Source organism: Rhea pennata, chromosome 8, assembly GCF_028389875.1.
Source record: "Rhea pennata isolate bPtePen1 chromosome 8, bPtePen1.pri, whole genome shotgun sequence".
NCBI classification, from domain to species: domain Eukaryota; kingdom Metazoa; phylum Chordata; class Aves; order Rheiformes; family Rheidae; genus Rhea; species Rhea pennata.
The window spans coordinates 31,034,090-31,051,801 of record NC_084670.1 but is presented as its reverse complement, the minus strand read 5'-3'; the positions used below and the strand labels follow the sequence as shown (position 1 = coordinate 31,051,801).

General features: G+C 38.9%; 1 protein-coding gene across 9 annotated transcripts in view; it reads left to right on the top strand.

Annotated features, from left to right (window-relative positions):
• RALGPS2 (Ral GEF with PH domain and SH3 binding motif 2) overlaps positions 1–17,712 on the top strand; it is a 119,176-nt gene that overhangs the window by 434 nt on the left and 101,030 nt on the right. For 3 of the 9 annotated variants that reach the window (XM_062580922.1, XM_062580918.1, XM_062580926.1), the window contains exon 1: positions 331–742. The exons of 1 other annotated variant lie outside the window; for it this stretch is intronic. In XM_062580922.1, the coding sequence (XP_062436906.1) occupies positions 722–742 (21 nt within the window). In that variant the 5' untranslated portion in view covers positions 331–721. Of the gene's footprint in view, positions 1–330; positions 743–1,831; positions 2,097–3,157; positions 3,414–12,439; positions 12,525–17,712 lie in introns of those variants that run through there. 5 more of the 9 variants (XM_062580928.1, XM_062580927.1, XM_062580921.1 and 2 more) reach the window with 4 other exon arrangements.

The following is a 17,712-nucleotide window of genomic DNA, read 5'->3' as shown; positions in this document are numbered from 1 at the left end:
CGGCGGCAGCCCGCCCGCCGCCCTGCCCGCCGGCTCCCCGCGCGGGCGCCGCGGCGGCGGGGGGCGGCCGTTGGGCGGGCGGGAAGGGAGGGGGCGGCGGCGGTGGCGCGGGGGGGGGGGGGGGGGGGGGGCGGGCGGGCGCGCGGCTCGGCAGCGCCCCCTGCGCGCGGCGGGGGGGGCCCGCAAGATGGAGGGATGCGCGCGAGCCCCTCGGCCTCGCCCGGCTGCGTGAGGGGCCGCGGAGGCCGCCGCCGCCACGGGAGCCTCTCGGGGCCGCGGCGCGAGCCCTCGGCGGCAGCGGCCGGTCCCGGGGGCCGCGGTGCCGGGCAGGGCGCCCTGCGGAGGCCCCAGCGCAGGGCGAAGTGGCGGTGGCGCGGTCTGGACGCGCCTGTGGCTGCTGGATACTGATACCGAGCAACTGGCGCCCAGAGCGGGGGGTTGGGGCACCTTCAGGGTGAGCCGCGTTACCGCGAGGCGAGGTGTAGAGTGGCAGCAGCAGCCCTAGGCCGGGGCAGGGTGCGCCCAGCCCGAGGGGAGCGGGGGGCTCTTCGGGGTGTGGAGCCGCGATAGCAATTCCCTGTCAAACAGGGCGGTTTGTGCTGCACGAAGACTGGCGATACCATTGTCCTGCAGGAGACGGGGATCTGCTTTAGAGGTTAGACAAACAGATGCTGTTTATTTGACATCAAACCTGTTCGACGTATTTGTTTCCTGGCAGCAGATGCTGGAAAAGCAGTTACAGGTATCTCTTAAAGCTGAGATGAGTGGTGATGATAGGTAATAGTCCGAAGTAACTTCCACCTGTGTGTTTAATGGCAGTGACTGCCTGGTCAGTCTTGGCAGATATGTTTGTGTATTTGAGAGATTCCTATGCTAACAAAAAATGCTTTTGTGCAGACCTTGCTTCTTCTTTCTTGTTCTTATGTGGAACTAAGGGGTTTTGATAACACAGGTAGATGAAAGAGATGGAGAATCTCTTCCTTTTAAAAGTGAGATAGGTGGGTGAATGGTATAGGCAGGTAACCAGGTAGTCAGTGTTTTGTAGACATACAGTTTTCAGCTTTTTTTTTTTTTTTTTTTTTTTAAGGACTGGAAATTGCCATGGGAAGTGCAGTGGATTTTTTTTTTCTTGTCACTGTCTGCTTGTAACTATTTTTTTTTTTTTACTACTGCTGTGCTGATGATGTTCTGTTTCAGAATAAAATGGACACATTTTTCTATTCACACTGAACAGAGATGTGCAGCCTCTTTTGATTTGTAGACCTATTGCATTTTCTGGTGGCTGTGCACATTTCTGTCTAGTAAGCTTCAACTCACCTGGATTTTTTTTAATCTCTATTAGATCTCAGACCTTTAGAAATGACATGTGGACCACAGGTTGAAATGTACTGACATCAATGATATGTTTGCATTATCTTTGCGTTAATAGTCTAATTTTGGAGCCTCTCAACACAGTGTCAAATACAGAACAATGAGGAATAGAGAAATATATTGTTTTCAAAGCTGATCTTTTGACAACTTGTACGTGTTTTTTTCATGTATTATTGTAAAGTTTAGAATCAATGATAATACAGTCATAGAGGTGCCTGTGAAAGCCCTACATGAGCTGTACTGGCATGGATCCTGTGTTTTTGTTTTGTTTTTGTTTTTGCACTTGTGTGAAACATCAGTTTAAAGAACTTGCATGAATGAACTGAAAGGTGTCATCAAGTGCACAGAATAGCATAGTGAGTAAGTTGATATTAACTGTTTAATAGCAGTGCCTCTACTTATGCTGTAAATATCTCAGAAAAGTGAAATATTTTTCATTTCACTTATTTGTTTTTTTTAGGGGAATCACTTGCAGAAGCAAATTGTTAGTCCCTATACAGCCTCTGCACATCCCTGCATTTGGGTTGGCTACTGTCTTGCTCAGAACTTCTGCTAAAGCTAAGTCACTTGGATTGAAATAGTGCCCTCTGGTGACATCTGTATTTAGAATTCGGAGTATATATGAAGAACTACTCTTGCTATTCTGAAGTTAAATATTCCTTCTGAAAAGAATTGAAGTTTATTCTTCACTAAAATGCTAAAGTATAGCATATTTGAGATGGAGGGTGAGTGGTCCTTGGGGAAAAATGTGTGGAAGATGTACTCCAGTAGTTTCGAGCCTGTTGACCTCCTTGTGAAATATTCTACCTTCTAGTTTATTTTGCTAGATTTTTAGCAAGCTATATCTTATTATTCAATCAATGGAAAATAGTGTTCAAGAAGATATCCTGTTTAATGTCAGTTCTTTTTCTCTAGAAATTACCTTTGTGCAGAATTTTTTTGAAGATTATTTCGCTTGCACTCTTACATCTTGGTAGACTGTGTAGACCAAGAAAACCCACTTGCTATTTTTGTATTTTGGTGGTCTTCATGCTGATGAGTATAATTGAATATGTATAAATGTAGAGAGCTAACTTTTAAACTTCAATTACTTGTATTAACTTTTATTTTAAACTGATCTGTCTAATAAATGGGTGTTTAGGACTTCAAAAAGCTACTGATCTTAGTGTATTAATCTTCTATTTGGCTTATGTTCAATTATTAAAAGATTTGAATTGATAAGGACACATCTCTATCTTAAAGTTTCTTCTACTATTTCCCTGTCATTGAGATTAGTTTTTTAATTTTTTTATATTTCCTTGGAACTATGAATCACTTGGGCTCCGCCTTTGATTCAGTAATGGAAGCTTGGTTGAAAACTTGCTTTAAAGCTGAGGAGGGTAAATGCTGGTCTTTTGTCCAACTGTAAGACATCAAAGCCATGGTATGCTTCTGATTTGACTTTTTAATAGCCCTTTATTGGATGCGATTATATTGAAGGAGATACTTAAATACATTTTCAATATATTTGGAAGAACACGTTAATGCCTTTGTGTTTAGATACCTGGAACTGCTGTAGTAAAAATAATGTTGTTAATCATGAGTATGTGCATGCATATATTTTTTATTGCATGAACACAAGCTTGTGTTTTGTTTTGTTTTTTTCCTGTTACAAACTGATCCTCTCAGAAGACTGCTTAAGCAAGAGAGGCTTACTGTTAGAGTTGGCTGTTCAAAGCAGATGCTCTGTGTACTTTGTTTGCTAGAACATGCAGATGTGTAACTGCAGCTCTTTCCTTCTGCAAAGGTCCTTAAAAACTTTGTAGGGCTCCAAGGAAGTTGGCATTAGAATCCTACTTGTGGGCAGGCTAGTGAAATCCAGCATTTTGCCAAGCAGTTAAAAGGACATATGAAATCGGAGCTCTAGGAAGACTGTAGTGGTGTGTCAGATGAAGAAACTGCAGCTCTTGCTCCAGCGGCAGTCCAGGCATTGGACGAAGCTGATGGCAGCAGCTTTGTGTAGCCAGAAGCAACTGTGAGGAGCAGAGAAGATAATGGAAAAGGTAAGGGTGGCCCTAAATCACAGAAGGGGAGCAGGTGTTGGGCAGCATGGTATATTCTGAATGCTAGAACTTCTTGCCGTGACTCTCAAGTTAGTGTGGTGGAATCAGTAGGCATTGAACCCATTCATTGGCTTGCTAAGAGGGAGACTTAGTCTGATGTCTTTCTGCCTGATGTACAGGTTTCAGTTTGTCGGAGACTTTGACTACAAAAACTCAACCTCTTCATGGAATCTTCTAGCATAGCAAAACAAAATACAGGGGCCTCTACTGGGCCAGTGCTAAATATTTTGAAAGACCGTTTTCCCAAAATGCATAAAAGGTTAGTGTTTAACTTTGGAGTCACTTTTCTGAGAGGAGTTATGTGCCAGTACGGTTACACTTGGCCTTTTCAAAATTCCTTAAAGGCTTCTAGACAGATTGTAGACTCCTATATGGCATAAATATTGTCTTTTTTGAACTCGTGGAGCTTTCCTTGAGAATGCTTTCAAACCTTGCAATCTCATCTTTACTATCAGTTTTTCTTTTTTCAAGGCTGTAATTTCTGTGCAGAGAGGTGATTGCCTCTGTGCTTCTTGTATCCTTTTTTGTAAGGGCAAGGTTGTCCTCCACACTGTTGTACTGTTTGAAGTGCAAGGATGACTGCTTAGGTAGTACTGCAGGGCTGGAAAAAAAAATCTAGAATTTGCAAATTCTAGAAGCTTTACCCTTATTTCTTTAGGGTTATACTTGTCTGGCTGTGTTCTGGCTCTTTGTGGCTGTATCAAGTGCATCAAAAAGTTAGTTTCTGGCTGAAGCAAATCTCTGGATGTTCTGCAAGGGTCTCTCTCTGCTGAACATTGAACAATTGAAGAGCTTCTTTGTTAGAATGTCAAGCAAGCTGACAGGGCGTTTCTGTATACATTATCTTGGTGGTTTAAAAACCTGCTTATTTCTTAGTTGTGAAGAGCAGCCTCCTTTGTTAAAGATTAAGAATGTAACATGGCAGTTGATGTGATGCCAGATTTGAGAGCAGTACATCTGTTGTTGCTTGATGGTTAAATTAAAAGCCCTTATTTTTTTTATTAATTTTTTTTTTAAGGTGGATATTGCTTGCAGTCCTCTAGTTGTGTTCATACTGGTGTAAACTCTAAGAATAGTTATTTATTCTGTTTCTTTGAGATGTAGGACTTGTGGTCTGTTCTCTACACCTAATTTAGATTTTGTGGGTGAGGGGGGAATAGAAATGTATTTCATAAACAGTATAATCTTCAGATTGTAAGTGAACTGGGAAAGGCATTTGTCTGTTCTATTTTTCTTTCTGGTCTATACTGGGGGGGAGGGGGCTATAAGTCTTGCCCATATACTGCAAAAGTGGTTAATGTAGCTTAGTGCCTCATCAGCATGTAGTTGAGATTTGGACATGGATTAGAACAAGCTGGCTGAGGTTCAATCCAGATAAAGTATACATGATGATGTGGATATAATTATTGGCCTTCCTGATTGAAGGAGTGTATTTGCTGTTAGGTAAAAGCGTCGGTGCCCTCTGATCTTAGTTGTTTTTTAGCAATCATAATGAAACAGTAAAATCAGTTTTTTTAGTTCTTTAACTAGAAGACTGAGACCTAATCTGACTAGGATCTGGCTAGAAATCGTTACTGTTCTTCCTCCTTTGTTTTTAGGTCGTTATTGGGGTTAGGTATAGCTCAGTTGGTTAGAGCATGGTGCTAATAATGCTAAAGTTGCGAGTCTGATCCCCGTGCGAGCCACTTGTTTGAGGGTTGGACTAGGTGGTCTCCAGAGGTCCCTTTCAACCTTACCAATTCTATGATTCTGTGATTAGCAGTTCTTAGTGCAAATAATGAAGCACAACATGGGCAAAATGTGGATAAGTTAAGGAAGACAGAACAGCTTGCCAGAGGATAATCAGAAATGGGATAGAGGGAGACTCATTTTTAATCTTGCCATGAGGTCCTCTGCTGAAAAGTGGTGGACTTGACTTAGGAATTCCTAGGAGGTCTTGAATCTCTGTGCTTATACTGTCTCTACTATATGTCCGTAGGTTGTCCGAGGGCTGAAACTGTCAGAGTGGGAGAGAAGTGTATAAAGGGGGTTGAAGAGGAGAAGTTTGAGATTTGCTGACGTTCATGTTGAAACTGTGTCTTAAAACTGTGGAAGCAATCTTGTGCAGAATGTTTTGATGGCTTTGGAGCCATTATCAATCAGCAGCACTGATATTTCAGATGTGTATTTGTTATCTCTTTTTCTCCTAATGGAGCTGTAGTATTGGTTGCAATCAATTAAGTCTGCAGTGAACTAGGACTGGCTTCTAAAGAATCAACTCTCTGACCATAGTTGTAGTAGTATGGCATTAAAAGCTGTTAGATTTGAACCTGTCTTACTATGCATTCAGAGACAACTTTGAAACTATGGCGTTTGCTTTTCTCATTGAGAGTGACTCAGATCACGCTGAGGAAGAATAATATTGATCTTTTTTTAAAAAAGAAGAGGGTGTATTTCTTGGATAATAGTGGTGAGATGATTGGCAGACATCCTGAGTAAGTGATCTTAATGCAGTTGGCAAATCAGATTGCTTTTATCATGTAATTAAGGTACCAAGGGCTTTGGGTAATTGGCTTAACTGTAGTATTATATTTTTTTTATTCAGATTAAAAATACATGGTATAAAGTGATAAAGTAGCTACAGTTGGATGAATGAGTGAACAAATAGGACTAGTACAAAGCACACTTTCTGTAGTTACATAATTTTCAGATTATCAAGCAGCAATAATGTATGGGCAGGCTGAGGAGTCTGTAAATGGAAAACAAAGTCTCAAATTATTGAGGTTTTCTCTGTACGCTTCATGTCTGAATTGGTTGTATTGAAGAGGCAAGTAACTACGGGTGGACTTCTGACTTGTTAGTTTTGCATAAAACTCAAGCTTAGAAACTTTTTAACAGCTCCTGTTTCCAGTCTACTTGTTTTAATAACAAATTGTGACTTTATTCCTATTGCTCTTAAGTTTTATCCCCACTTTACAAATGTGGAGGACTACAACTTGATAATGAATTGAAATGATTTGTAATTGAATTGTTACGCCATGTACATTTTTTCTTGGCAGAGTATTTCTTGACTGCTCACTACTGGCACTGTCTATTCTTGCAGAAATACCAGTTGGGTGAACTGGATCAGTGAACTTACCCAGCTCAGAAATTACCCTCCCCTCCCCCCCACTATCTTATTTTTCAGTTTGATCACTTCCCCCAAGCTATTTGATTCTGCAGCCGTACACACTCTTGTGCTGATACCCTGTCAAATGTAATGGAGGAGGAAGCAATTGGGGGCAGACAATACTGGTAAATGCAAAATCAATGCTCTAGTAAAACTGACTGAAGTCAGACAGGGGGTCAGTTGTCTCTTCAGCTCTAACTTAGCTTGTGGAACCATTGTTAATAGAAAACAAGAAGGAATCTGTTTTGAATTCCTAGCTTGGGAGAAGAAAAAAATCTTAGTCTTCTCCAGCTGTCTTAGTCTATCCGTACTGGTGAACTAAAGCCCTATCAGATTGCACACAGAAACGCTTCAGGCATTGTGGGATCCTTGTGATGTTCTTGAAAACCTCTTTGGAATAGGGCTTAACTTTGAGTGTAACATCTTTTACAGTAACCCAGTGGAATGAGCTGGGAGTAATGTTGATGTTACTCAAAACTGGGCATTAGAGCTATCTGTCTTAAACAATCCTCAAACTTTTGGAGTATTTTGTGGATTACAACATCAACTACAATCAACTTTGTTTAGTATTAGCATGCTGGTAGCATCTCATAGTTTCTTAAGCATATGTTTTGATTTACAAAATGCATAAAAACTATTTGAAGTGCTAAATCAAAAAAAAAAAACTCAAAGATTTGGACTACTCTTTCTATTAATGCATCACTGTTTTGTGCTAGTTACTCACTCTAATATCATGAGGTGTTTTGAGAAAGCATATAGTGAAATGGGATGGCTCAGAAGCATTGTGTTTCCTCTTCTACCCTATCACATAATTAACTTTGTATGGTTAAAGGGCACCTGAAATATGTTGCTGTTGCTAGTGAATCCAGACCACTCTGCCATCAATCTGTTTTTGATTACTAGCCAATTTCCTGGTAGGTAACTTTGAATAATTGTGGTCCTCTTAGTGATCAAAATCTTTTGGAAGTGTAGATTGTGTCTTACAAAAAGGCCTGTTGATATAAAAACAGTAGGAATCTATTTGAGTTCAGTCCTTCTACCAAGTTAAGGTGATCTACAGGTACTTTGTTTGAGATTATCATGCAAAATTACTGAAGTAGGATTTCTTAGCTAGCTGCTAACCCTTTATTTTTTGAGGACTGAATGTACTGGCAAGGAGACTGAGATACTTGTTTGGGGAGGTCAAAACCTAGGCCTTGCAGGTCTGCCTGAAGATAGGATGACAATAAACATTACCTGAGTATAAGGCTTTGCTTTTTTAAATATGCTATTTCAGGGCATGGATGATATCAGGCATGCAGTTTCTAATGAAATTGTTTCGTGTTATGTTTATATAATAATAGCAGATGTCCCTATGTAAAGGTAGAAATACTTTTGCTGCTGCTAGTTTAAAAAGTGCTTATCTAGAATTTTTTTTCCTTTTTTCCCCATGTCATTTTCTGTATTGATGATGTGTGGATTTTTTTTCATCTGAGCTTATTTTGAGCAGTTACCTCTGGCACTTCACACAGAAGAATATTTAATGTGAGATCATCTTGCAAGTATTGATAATATGCTTGGTCTACCCTCAGTTTGGAAAAGTCAGGCATAATCAACTAATAACAGAACTGTCTGGCCAAGCTTCAGAGCAAGATTTGAAACAAATTTTGCCAGATAACTCTTTGCTAATGGATTTTAATACGCTTACTGTTTTTCTGAAAGTGTTCTTCTCCTTACTAGTAGTTGGTAGCTTGCTTTCTGATCTAGTCTAATATATGCAATTTCCAGTCATGGTAATAGATGTTTTTCAGTGCAACTTTAAAAAAAAAAGTGCTTGTTATGTTAAGCTTCAAAAATGAAGAGGAAACTTGGTCCTGGTCTTTATTAGAAGTATGTACCAGCTTTAATAGTAGCAAGTTTAAATATTAAATTATAGTTCTTATCATTTATACTATGTGAAGCCCTTGTGTAAATCTAGCTATGCTGACAGAAAATTTATGTTATTTGTGGAACTTAGTTAACTATACTGCAGTATGTATTGAAGTGTTCAAAGTGTCCAGAATAATACTAAAATAATTTGGAGAGGAAAGTGATGTTAACTGAATTGTAGTCGGCAAAGCAACCCAGAAAGCAAGCTGATACTCTTCATTTGGGGTGGGTGCCAGATATGCAATGTTTTGGAAAGTTGAAGGTACATTAAAGTGATGCTGAAGAAATGGAAAATTATTCTGGAGATTTTTTTATGTATGAAGAATGGCAGCTATTCACAAGCAAATATTCTGCTTTAGGATCTGCTTGCAGGTAGTATTTCCCCAATGTCTGCATGTAGTAGCTTGCACTTAATTACCTTGCTGACACTTTGCTTTTTTTTGTGTGGCTCGGGTCTGTGTTTTTGTGGCTAGGGTCTGTGATATGTGTTTAATACATCCACTCGGCCATTTTAACTCTTTCCTGAAGCTGTCTTAATGTTGGTAAGGTTTGTTTGTTAGGTACTAGATCATGTTTCAGAGTGAGAAACTTGTCTTAAGTATTCATACAAATCTGTATGCAAGATGACATTCAGGGACTTCAGTTTGTTAAAAGAAGTGGTCTCAAAGTTCTGTTGCAGACCAGCAATCAGAACTGCAGTAGCTTTACTTTGTTGTAGCTTTTGGTAAGGAATATTGTATGACTAGGAGAGGGAAAAGGAGTATCTGAGTATTTCTTACTACATGATCCCAATTACTTGTGTGCATGTACAATATAAATTTTAAAATACTTATGATCACATTATCCCAGGATGCCTGGAGAAACTCATCACAAATGTGTTTTGTCCTGTGAAATGGTCTACCTTCCATATGTAACTTGATTAGCTTGTAGGAGAAAACTGAAATGCCTATGGGTGTGGGAACTAAGCTGTATGCTTAGTATGTTTGATATAAGTCCAAAGTGAAGATGTGAAGTAGGTGTGAATTTTAATCAAATTTAGACTTGCAGTAACAAAACTGCGTTTTGAATTTGCGTGCTAATGACTTGAGGCTGACACGTTTTTGATGAAGTATAGTTCATGGTGTCAATTCTATAACTTGTTAGACAATGAAGGTATTAATTAAAGGAATATTGTTAAGACCAAAAAGCATTTTTTTAATGATAGTTTAGGAAAATATGAAATATGTTGTAATGGGAATTAGTCATTTAATACAGATTTTGTTATAGCACTGTAATAGTTTGGAGATGTCATATCTACGTAATGCTAGGCTGGATGGACTTTAATCTCGTTGGCCAATGTGAAGTGATTTTGCTAAAAAGGGAGACTTGTTTGATAGTGCAAGTAAATGAATGAAAGAAGTCAGGCTATGCCATTGTGCTCACAAAACTTCCATTAAATCCATTATGCATTCATAAGCATAAGTATATTGTAGAAAAGCTGAAGGCTTTAATAATTATTTCATCTGTACCTACTAAAAGTTAGCTCTTATTTCCATAGCACTTTTGTTCTTTAACTTGCATTATTTTAAGTATTTTTGCTTCCCCTTGCTCTCTGAAGCAGTAGGCTTAAGTAAAGAACAGAATTGGGGAGTCTTAGAGTTAGAGGACAGGGGCAGGAATGAGATCTCTCCAGGGAATAGGAAACAAGCTTCAGACTTTTCCTGTCTGGGGACATCTGGAGTTTCTGTATTGCTTCTAGGTGTCAGATTTCTGGGCAGACTGGTACTGAGTGTCACAGATGTCTTGTTGGCTTTGCTTGTGGGAGTGGGGAGGGAAGATGGGGAGAAGTGATGGGCTTCAGCAACTGAAGTTTTACTTGCCAGTCTCACTCTCTCTGGTGTCTTCTTTCCCTATTACCTTCCAGGTCACTAATGGAGTCGGATATTCTTTTCCTCCCTAGGGCAGTAGGGTGTGTTTCTATGATCTTATCTTTAGACAAGCTGATCAGTACTTCTTTGTGGCTTTTTCTCTATTACTCTTCTAATATTGATAGAGCTAATTGCTTACAGAAAGAAAATTGGAATGTTTTGGAATTCTTAAATGGCGTTTTTACCTCTCTAATACAGAGATGGCTAACGTTTGTTTGACATAATGATCTTCGAAATCAGTTAACATACCTTGGAAGATACAAAGGGGTGGTTCCTAGATTGGAGACACTGTTTGCATCACGTTCTTTTTTCGGGGGGGGTGGGGCTGAGTCGAGCGTGCAACTGGATCCTATAGTGAATGGATGTTTGCTTCATTCCTCAGCAAGGGAGGAGGTTTATGCAGCATTGTCTGTGGTAGCACAGCCCTACTGCCTGCTGTTTCACAGCTCTGCCAGATTTACACTGTTTGTTAGCTGCATGGAACTCTTGCTTGCTTGCTCTTGTTAGCTGAAAAAAGCCCTCATCTGATGCTCTTGGAAAAAAACTAGCTTCTTAGATCAGAAGGCTACTGTATGAATACTGTGTATATAGGTAGCAGCATTTATGCTGGTTTTGCTGAGGTTGGTATCCTCAGTTTTGGAGGCTGGTGGAAAATAAGCTAATATAGCTTATTAGAATCTCAGCTCTTTTAAGTAGTGAAATAGTTTCAAAAGCATACCACCTGTCCTAAATACTGTAACTGTATTGTGGCTAATGACTTTTTCTAAGTTGTTGTTTAGCTATTTCAGCAATTAGATATTACCAATCTATGAAGCTGCTTAACCTTTTGTGTGTGTGTGTTTAAATGGTGTTCACAGTCAGCCTTGTAAGTCGAATATGGAACTAAATAAGAGAAATGCGGTAGGTAAAGGCAGCAGGTGAGATTTCCCTGAAATAGATGATTTTGGCTTTTGAGATAACACCAAAACATCTGTGTTTATTTTATCTAATTAAAATAATTTGGTTTTGAATCAGAAGAAAATTGTCTGGTCTTTTTTTTTTTTTTTTTTTTTTTACTTCTTTCAAAGAATTATTTGTAGTTCAAATTTATTTGGAATCTGAGATCTTGATGAGTGGTAGCAGTTGAAAATCTTATGGTACTGATACCATAAAGTGTTGCAGTATTGGCAAGTATCAATTATTATGAAACCTTTTGACAAAGATACAGTGAGGTTTGGGAAGTTTTGTGTTTGGAGTAGGTTCTCTCTCCTTTCCCCTTCCTCTTCCATGACACCCTGCTGTTTTGCTTGTACTGCAGGCTGGGCATGGTGGGTTACAGGTTTTCTCTCCTATTTCTATACCAAAATATGGTATTTTGTCCCTCAGTACAACTCTCTTCTCATCCTGGGATCCTCAGGCTTTCTTACCTCTGAACCTGTGCGTGCGTTTAGCAGTCTTGCTTTGCTATGACACTTTTTCTGGAAAGACAAAATGGACTGTGACCTACTTCTAGGTCTCATTAATGTTGAAGGAGAGAGACCGTATGGATTGCACGCAAATACCTCAGAACTAGGAGATATCTACCACAGTGCTGTCTTTCCTGGTTAAGAGAACATGCCCGTGCCAGAAGCTGATTGCTGGGAGTGATGCATTTTAAAATAGTGTTTGGTCAATATTGTGCATGATCTTCTTTGTATCTATTACGCAGTAAAAAATATAAAATTTAAATACAACTCTCTACAACAGTTTCTTCAACTGGCAGTCCATGGGCTGTGTTCTGTCTCTGTAGGGCAATGAAGTTTCTTGCCAACCGTTAACAGAGAATTTATTCCCCATCCAGCCCTCCTAGCTCAGGTTGTGTTTCCCAGCCCAGGCTGTTTACTGGTGTGTAGTGTCCACTCATGTTTTCCCCTGTTGACCAGTTTTCTTGTCCTTTCAGGCTGTGGACAGTTTGACCTCAGTAACGGTCATCATGATCATCATGATACCATGAAATGGTATCAAATCCCTCACCAAATCGTAATTTGTGATACTGGATCCAAATGCTAAAAACTACCCCAGATCCTTCCAGTTCTGTCAGTCTTACAGCACTTTTTTCCTCATTTCAAGGTAAATTTTGTGTGAAATGAAAAATGTTTGTCTTGGTAAATCTGTTTATTAATTTGGGTGCCAATTCAAGCCTTTTAAAACTCATTTTTAAGGCAGGAGTGGTGAGTGTGGCTAGATCTCAAAGAGTGCTGTGTTTGCATGTAGATAAAGTCAAGAATTAGCTTTCATGGGATCTGAGCATCTTTGCTGTTTGCACTTATTTGAAGCTTTGCTTACTTATGCAATAACGTACTTCTACCTCCTTAGGAAGTAATTTGAAAAATTACTTGGTTTTCCTTGGTCTCTTACTAGTTACCATGAGGTTGCTGTGTGTGATGTAAAGAATTATCATGTTCCCCACTCCTCCCCCCTGTGATTTGTCATCTTCCCCTGTTCTGTAACCAAGAATTTGAGACTTGACTTTACTAGTAGAGGTATGCAAATGATTCTGCATAGTTGGTTCCCATGCATTGCTAGCTATGCTCTTTTTAAGTCTTTTAAGTTAATGCTTGTATTGTATTTCAGGATCTTTCTTGATGTGTCCTGGAAAACACTGAATGCTACATCAATTATACAAGTTCTGCAAACTGTAGATAGTTATTATGTCATTCCTTCTTTGGAGCAAATTCTTCATCAATAATGTAGATAGATGGCTTGGGAATAGCTCCACCAGGGCTCTCATTTATACTATCCATTTGCCTAAAATTACTTTTTGTTTTTGTGGTGATTCAGCTATTGCTGTTAGTGCACAAAGAATAAGATTGGTGTACCAAGAATTTCACACTTCCAAATAAATTCCTGTTTACATAGAGTATATTGGTAAATTGCGGGGAAATTTTCCCTGTTTTTGCCTGTTATTCAAACAGAAACTTGGTGTCAGATAATATCTTAATATATTATTCTCCTTCTTGAAAATATTTGTTCTAAATTATTTTGGTTGAAATGAACATATGCTTAGTCTTCAATTTCAGACATTTTCAGTACGCCACTGACATCTAGCTGAGCCAGCTGATGAGTCGTTAGATCTTTCTGGTGGTTCTCAAGCATTTATAACAAGACTCTAAAATCTGTTTGTTTTGTTGAAGTCCTAGGTCTGCATGAGTTCACCCAGATTTATCCTATTTCTGTGTCATTTTTTCTTATGCAGACGCTTTGGTGGTCAGCAGTTACATAGTTCTTGCTGACTTTTCTTGGGTGAAGAAAAGGATTTAATATTAAACTACTGGTGTTTGAGTGTTTGCTGTTAAATCAGTTGCCTGATTTACTGTGGCCCTTCTAAAAGGAGTTAGAAACTCAGAAAAGGTGTGAATGGTTGGATGGATGGGTAACCACTACATGCATTGTTTGCTTGTAGAAGCTGGACAAGCTGACCTCAACACCCTTTCACAAACAAATTTAGGGATAATGGCACAGGCAGAATTCACTCTGGATTTTCAGCTCCCCTTTGTAAATGACTATTGCATTTCCCCATAATACTCATCATGCTGAATGTAGGCAATTCATAGGCTGTCAGGATTTTTCCTGTTAGCACCATTTTTATAGCAACTGTATAAAGTTCTATATAGGTGCATGCTAATTAAAAAAAAAAAAAAAAACTATGGAGAACATTGTTGAAATGTCATCATGGGTGTCATTGATAAGGTCTGTATTGATCTCTCCAAATGCTGAATTTTAAAATGGTCTGAGACATTGTCTGTTCAGGTAAGAGCCTTACTGCCTGTTAATGTCTTCTCAAAAACCATCAAATCATCAATCAAAGTGTTCTTCAAACAGTATTTTCTTCCTGCGTTAGAAAGTGTGAGGTATTCAGTGGGAGGAGTTCTGCCTTCCTCCTCCGAAACAAGAAATCTACCTTTTTTTGTGTGTTATTGAACAAAGAAAGAGTTCAGTTGAGGCAGACAATCGTACTGAATCTTTATTTCTGTAGCTTTGAAAACTGTTACTCGGCAGCAGTTGTACTTTGTCATCTCATTTGTTTAAAAACTTACCCCTAACCTGGTTTGGTTATCATGTTTTTGATTTTGTTGTTTATGTAGCACTTACTGTCTGTAGAAGATTATTCGAAGAGCTAGCTGTGTGGCTATGTGAGCTGTTCTTACATCCATGTGTGAAGTATAGACTTCCTTCATATTTAGCTTAAAATGAATGTGATTTCTAATCGAGTCTTTTAGTTGCTGTCTTCCAGGTAACCCCATAATTTTGTTGTAGTATTTGTTGCCACTATTTGCTTTGGTTAAGAAAAAGTTCTCATGATTGCCAGCTGTTTTTGGTATCTGTCATTTTCTATTTTAGAGTATTCAATGTCTACATCCTATCATAGCTGATACATTTTTTTTTTAACCATACAAGCTGCTGGTGCATAAGTGGTGGTGGTTGTGGATGACAGTTCCTGCACCTTAGTGACAGTAATAAAGAACATGTGTTCTCTGTCCCCGTTATTTCAGAATTTGCAGGTGTGTAGCTGTACATAAAATTTTTTAAATTTTTTCATTTTTCTTCATTAAATGATATTTCAGTCAGAAGACAAAAGACTTGTCAAATACTCTCTGACCAAATTCTTTTAGATATTCTACATGTAGAGTGTGTAATATTTTAATATAAAAGCTTCCTTTGAAGGTATTTGGTGTTACATGGGATATTTGATTTAGCAGGGTGATACAGCAGTATACTGAAATCACAGTACAAGTGTATAAACCTAGCAAAATACAACAATTACATTATACAGTTCAACTGCAATACCAATGTGGTCCCCATTGCTGGTCTCTAGTATGCTCACCGTCATGATGCTGGGTGTCCCCAGTCTCCAAGAAGGAATCTGTGGGTTGCTCTCTCAAATTCTTTTGTTAGTTGTTCGGGTTTTATACTCTATATTGGGCTGAGCAGTGTGTGCACTTCTCCCTTGCTGGTCTGGCTGACTCAGGGACACATTCACACTCTTGATAAGCTCAGGAAGAAATATTTACACCAGTTAATCCACTCAACTGACATAGCTGTTTATCTTAGGCTACCCTCTGGTCCCCTTTGTGTTGAGCTAGTCAGGGTTCTGTGCCACAGCTGCGGTCAGTGAATCACACACTACATCATTCCTGAGCTTCCTGGGCACCTCACCCTTGCCCATCTCCTCTGAACCCTATTCCATTGTAAGAGTTCGTTGGTTGATCACAATTTGTCACCCATGTGGATCTATTTGTAGCCTATTATAATGATGATCTCCAAGTTTCTCTTCTGCTGGAATTTTTGCTAGGCTGAAATTCTTGCTACTGCATTATTAAGTTCTCAGACCTAAGATTCAAAAGGGCAGCATCTAGAGACTTTTCACAGTGAACAAGTGGTATCTTTTCTGATTTAAAGTCTGTAATAATTTTCCCTTACTTGGTATTGTTTGCAGTATCCAGAAATTAAGCAAAACTGTGGATCCAGATAACTCAAGAGTAATGCATTACTGGTCTTGAAGTTCACACTAGAGTGGCATTGTGTATTCTGCTGCTTTATTTTAAGTATTTTGTTTATGATGTTGCAGAATGTTGTCCGTGGCTGTATTCTTCCTTTTGTAGTTCCACTGGTGCCCTGCTTGTACTTCTAAACCATAAGATACTTTGCAAACTGAACACGAGTTAATCGGCATATCTTCTACTCATCTTGTTTACAAACAAAGCTGATTGCTCGAAGGCCATGTGGTGGACATCTTGGTAAAGCTAATTGTGGAAAGGTTTATAGATCTGCATAATTTATTGGAGCATCTGTCTCAGCTTAAATTTCTCCTGTTTATTTTCTTTGCTTCCTTTGTACCTCTGATCCATGGAACTAATTGTCATAGTTCCTGTCTTTCAAACTTATCTCCAAGATCGGATTTCTCCTATTTTGTGTGTGTTTGTGAGGAGAGGTCCTCCTCTGCTTCCTGACTGAACAAGTTTTGATTCCTTCTTCAAGCAATTAGAGAAAGACTATACTTATTTCTAAAAAAATTTGCTAGACTAACAGTAGACTTGAAATCTGGAGGAAGAGGAGACCAAAACCTTACAATACGCAATATGCTTTCAGTGCTTAAATAATTGGCTTCTCTAATATTTATATTTTGGCATATGGGAGGGAAAAACAAACAATACATCGTAACTTTAAGTGTTTAGTTGATTCTGACATCTGAAAAAAGTAGCAAAATCCAAAAGAATAAAATGCTTCTGTATGCGATGTTCTTTCTAAAGAACAACAAAGTTGAACAGAGGCTTGTAAATGATCTATGAAGAAAGAACCTGAGGTTCTGAGAACTTGATAGTTTTTAGGCAGTTTGCGAACAGAAGCTTGAATTCCTGTGCAGTAAACTTATCTACTTACCTGGGGCTCTCTTTTGTCTTAAAACTTTCAAACTCTGATGGAGACCTGTGGATTTGGGGTTTCATATCTGGAACTCAGCTGGTACTGTGTTTATTCTGATGGGCAAGACGTGCTTAGGAAAAGAGAGAGATGTTACACAACTTTGAGCTACTAAGTCTTATTGGAAGGAATATAGAAATGCTTTAAGCTTGCAAAACAGGATCAACTGAACCTTAAAAAAAGAAATCTCTTGCATTACTGGATTAGCTTTACTGCTTTTGCAGGCATCATACTGCAAATTCTTTAAGGAGTGAATGTAGTATCGACTTGCAGCTATGACTTTTTGCTTTTTTATGGTTTTGGGGAAAATATTTGACAACCTGATTGTTATATTCTGATTTCTGACTTAAATTTACACTTTATTCATACTCCTTTTGTTTGCCCTCCTGATATTTACACATAGCAAGTGTATCCTGCTGCAGGTTTTGTTTTGTTAGCCTGGGCAACCTGAGGTCTGTTGGTTTCTGTTTACATGATAGGCTCTTACATAATGGTATGCTCCTTGCATATATTTGGATTTGAAAATATTTTGAAGCTGGGTGTCTAGAGTTGTGTATGATACAACAGTCAAGATCTCTTGTGGAATGTTTTGGTGGTAGTCACATGAGATCAAGTAAAAACCTTTGCATTAGGTATGAAGAAAAACGATTTCATGTTTAGAACAGGGTGACAGTGATTTCCAAGAAATGAGCTGAAAGTCGTAGCAGAAACTTAGAGTGATCTTCTCAAATTTTATGACTGAATTTTACTTTTCATTTTCTTGTCCATTAGATGATTTTATTCTTCCTGCGTTGTAGTGTTCTCATGTATTTCCCAATGTTTAATGTTTGTGCTAGCG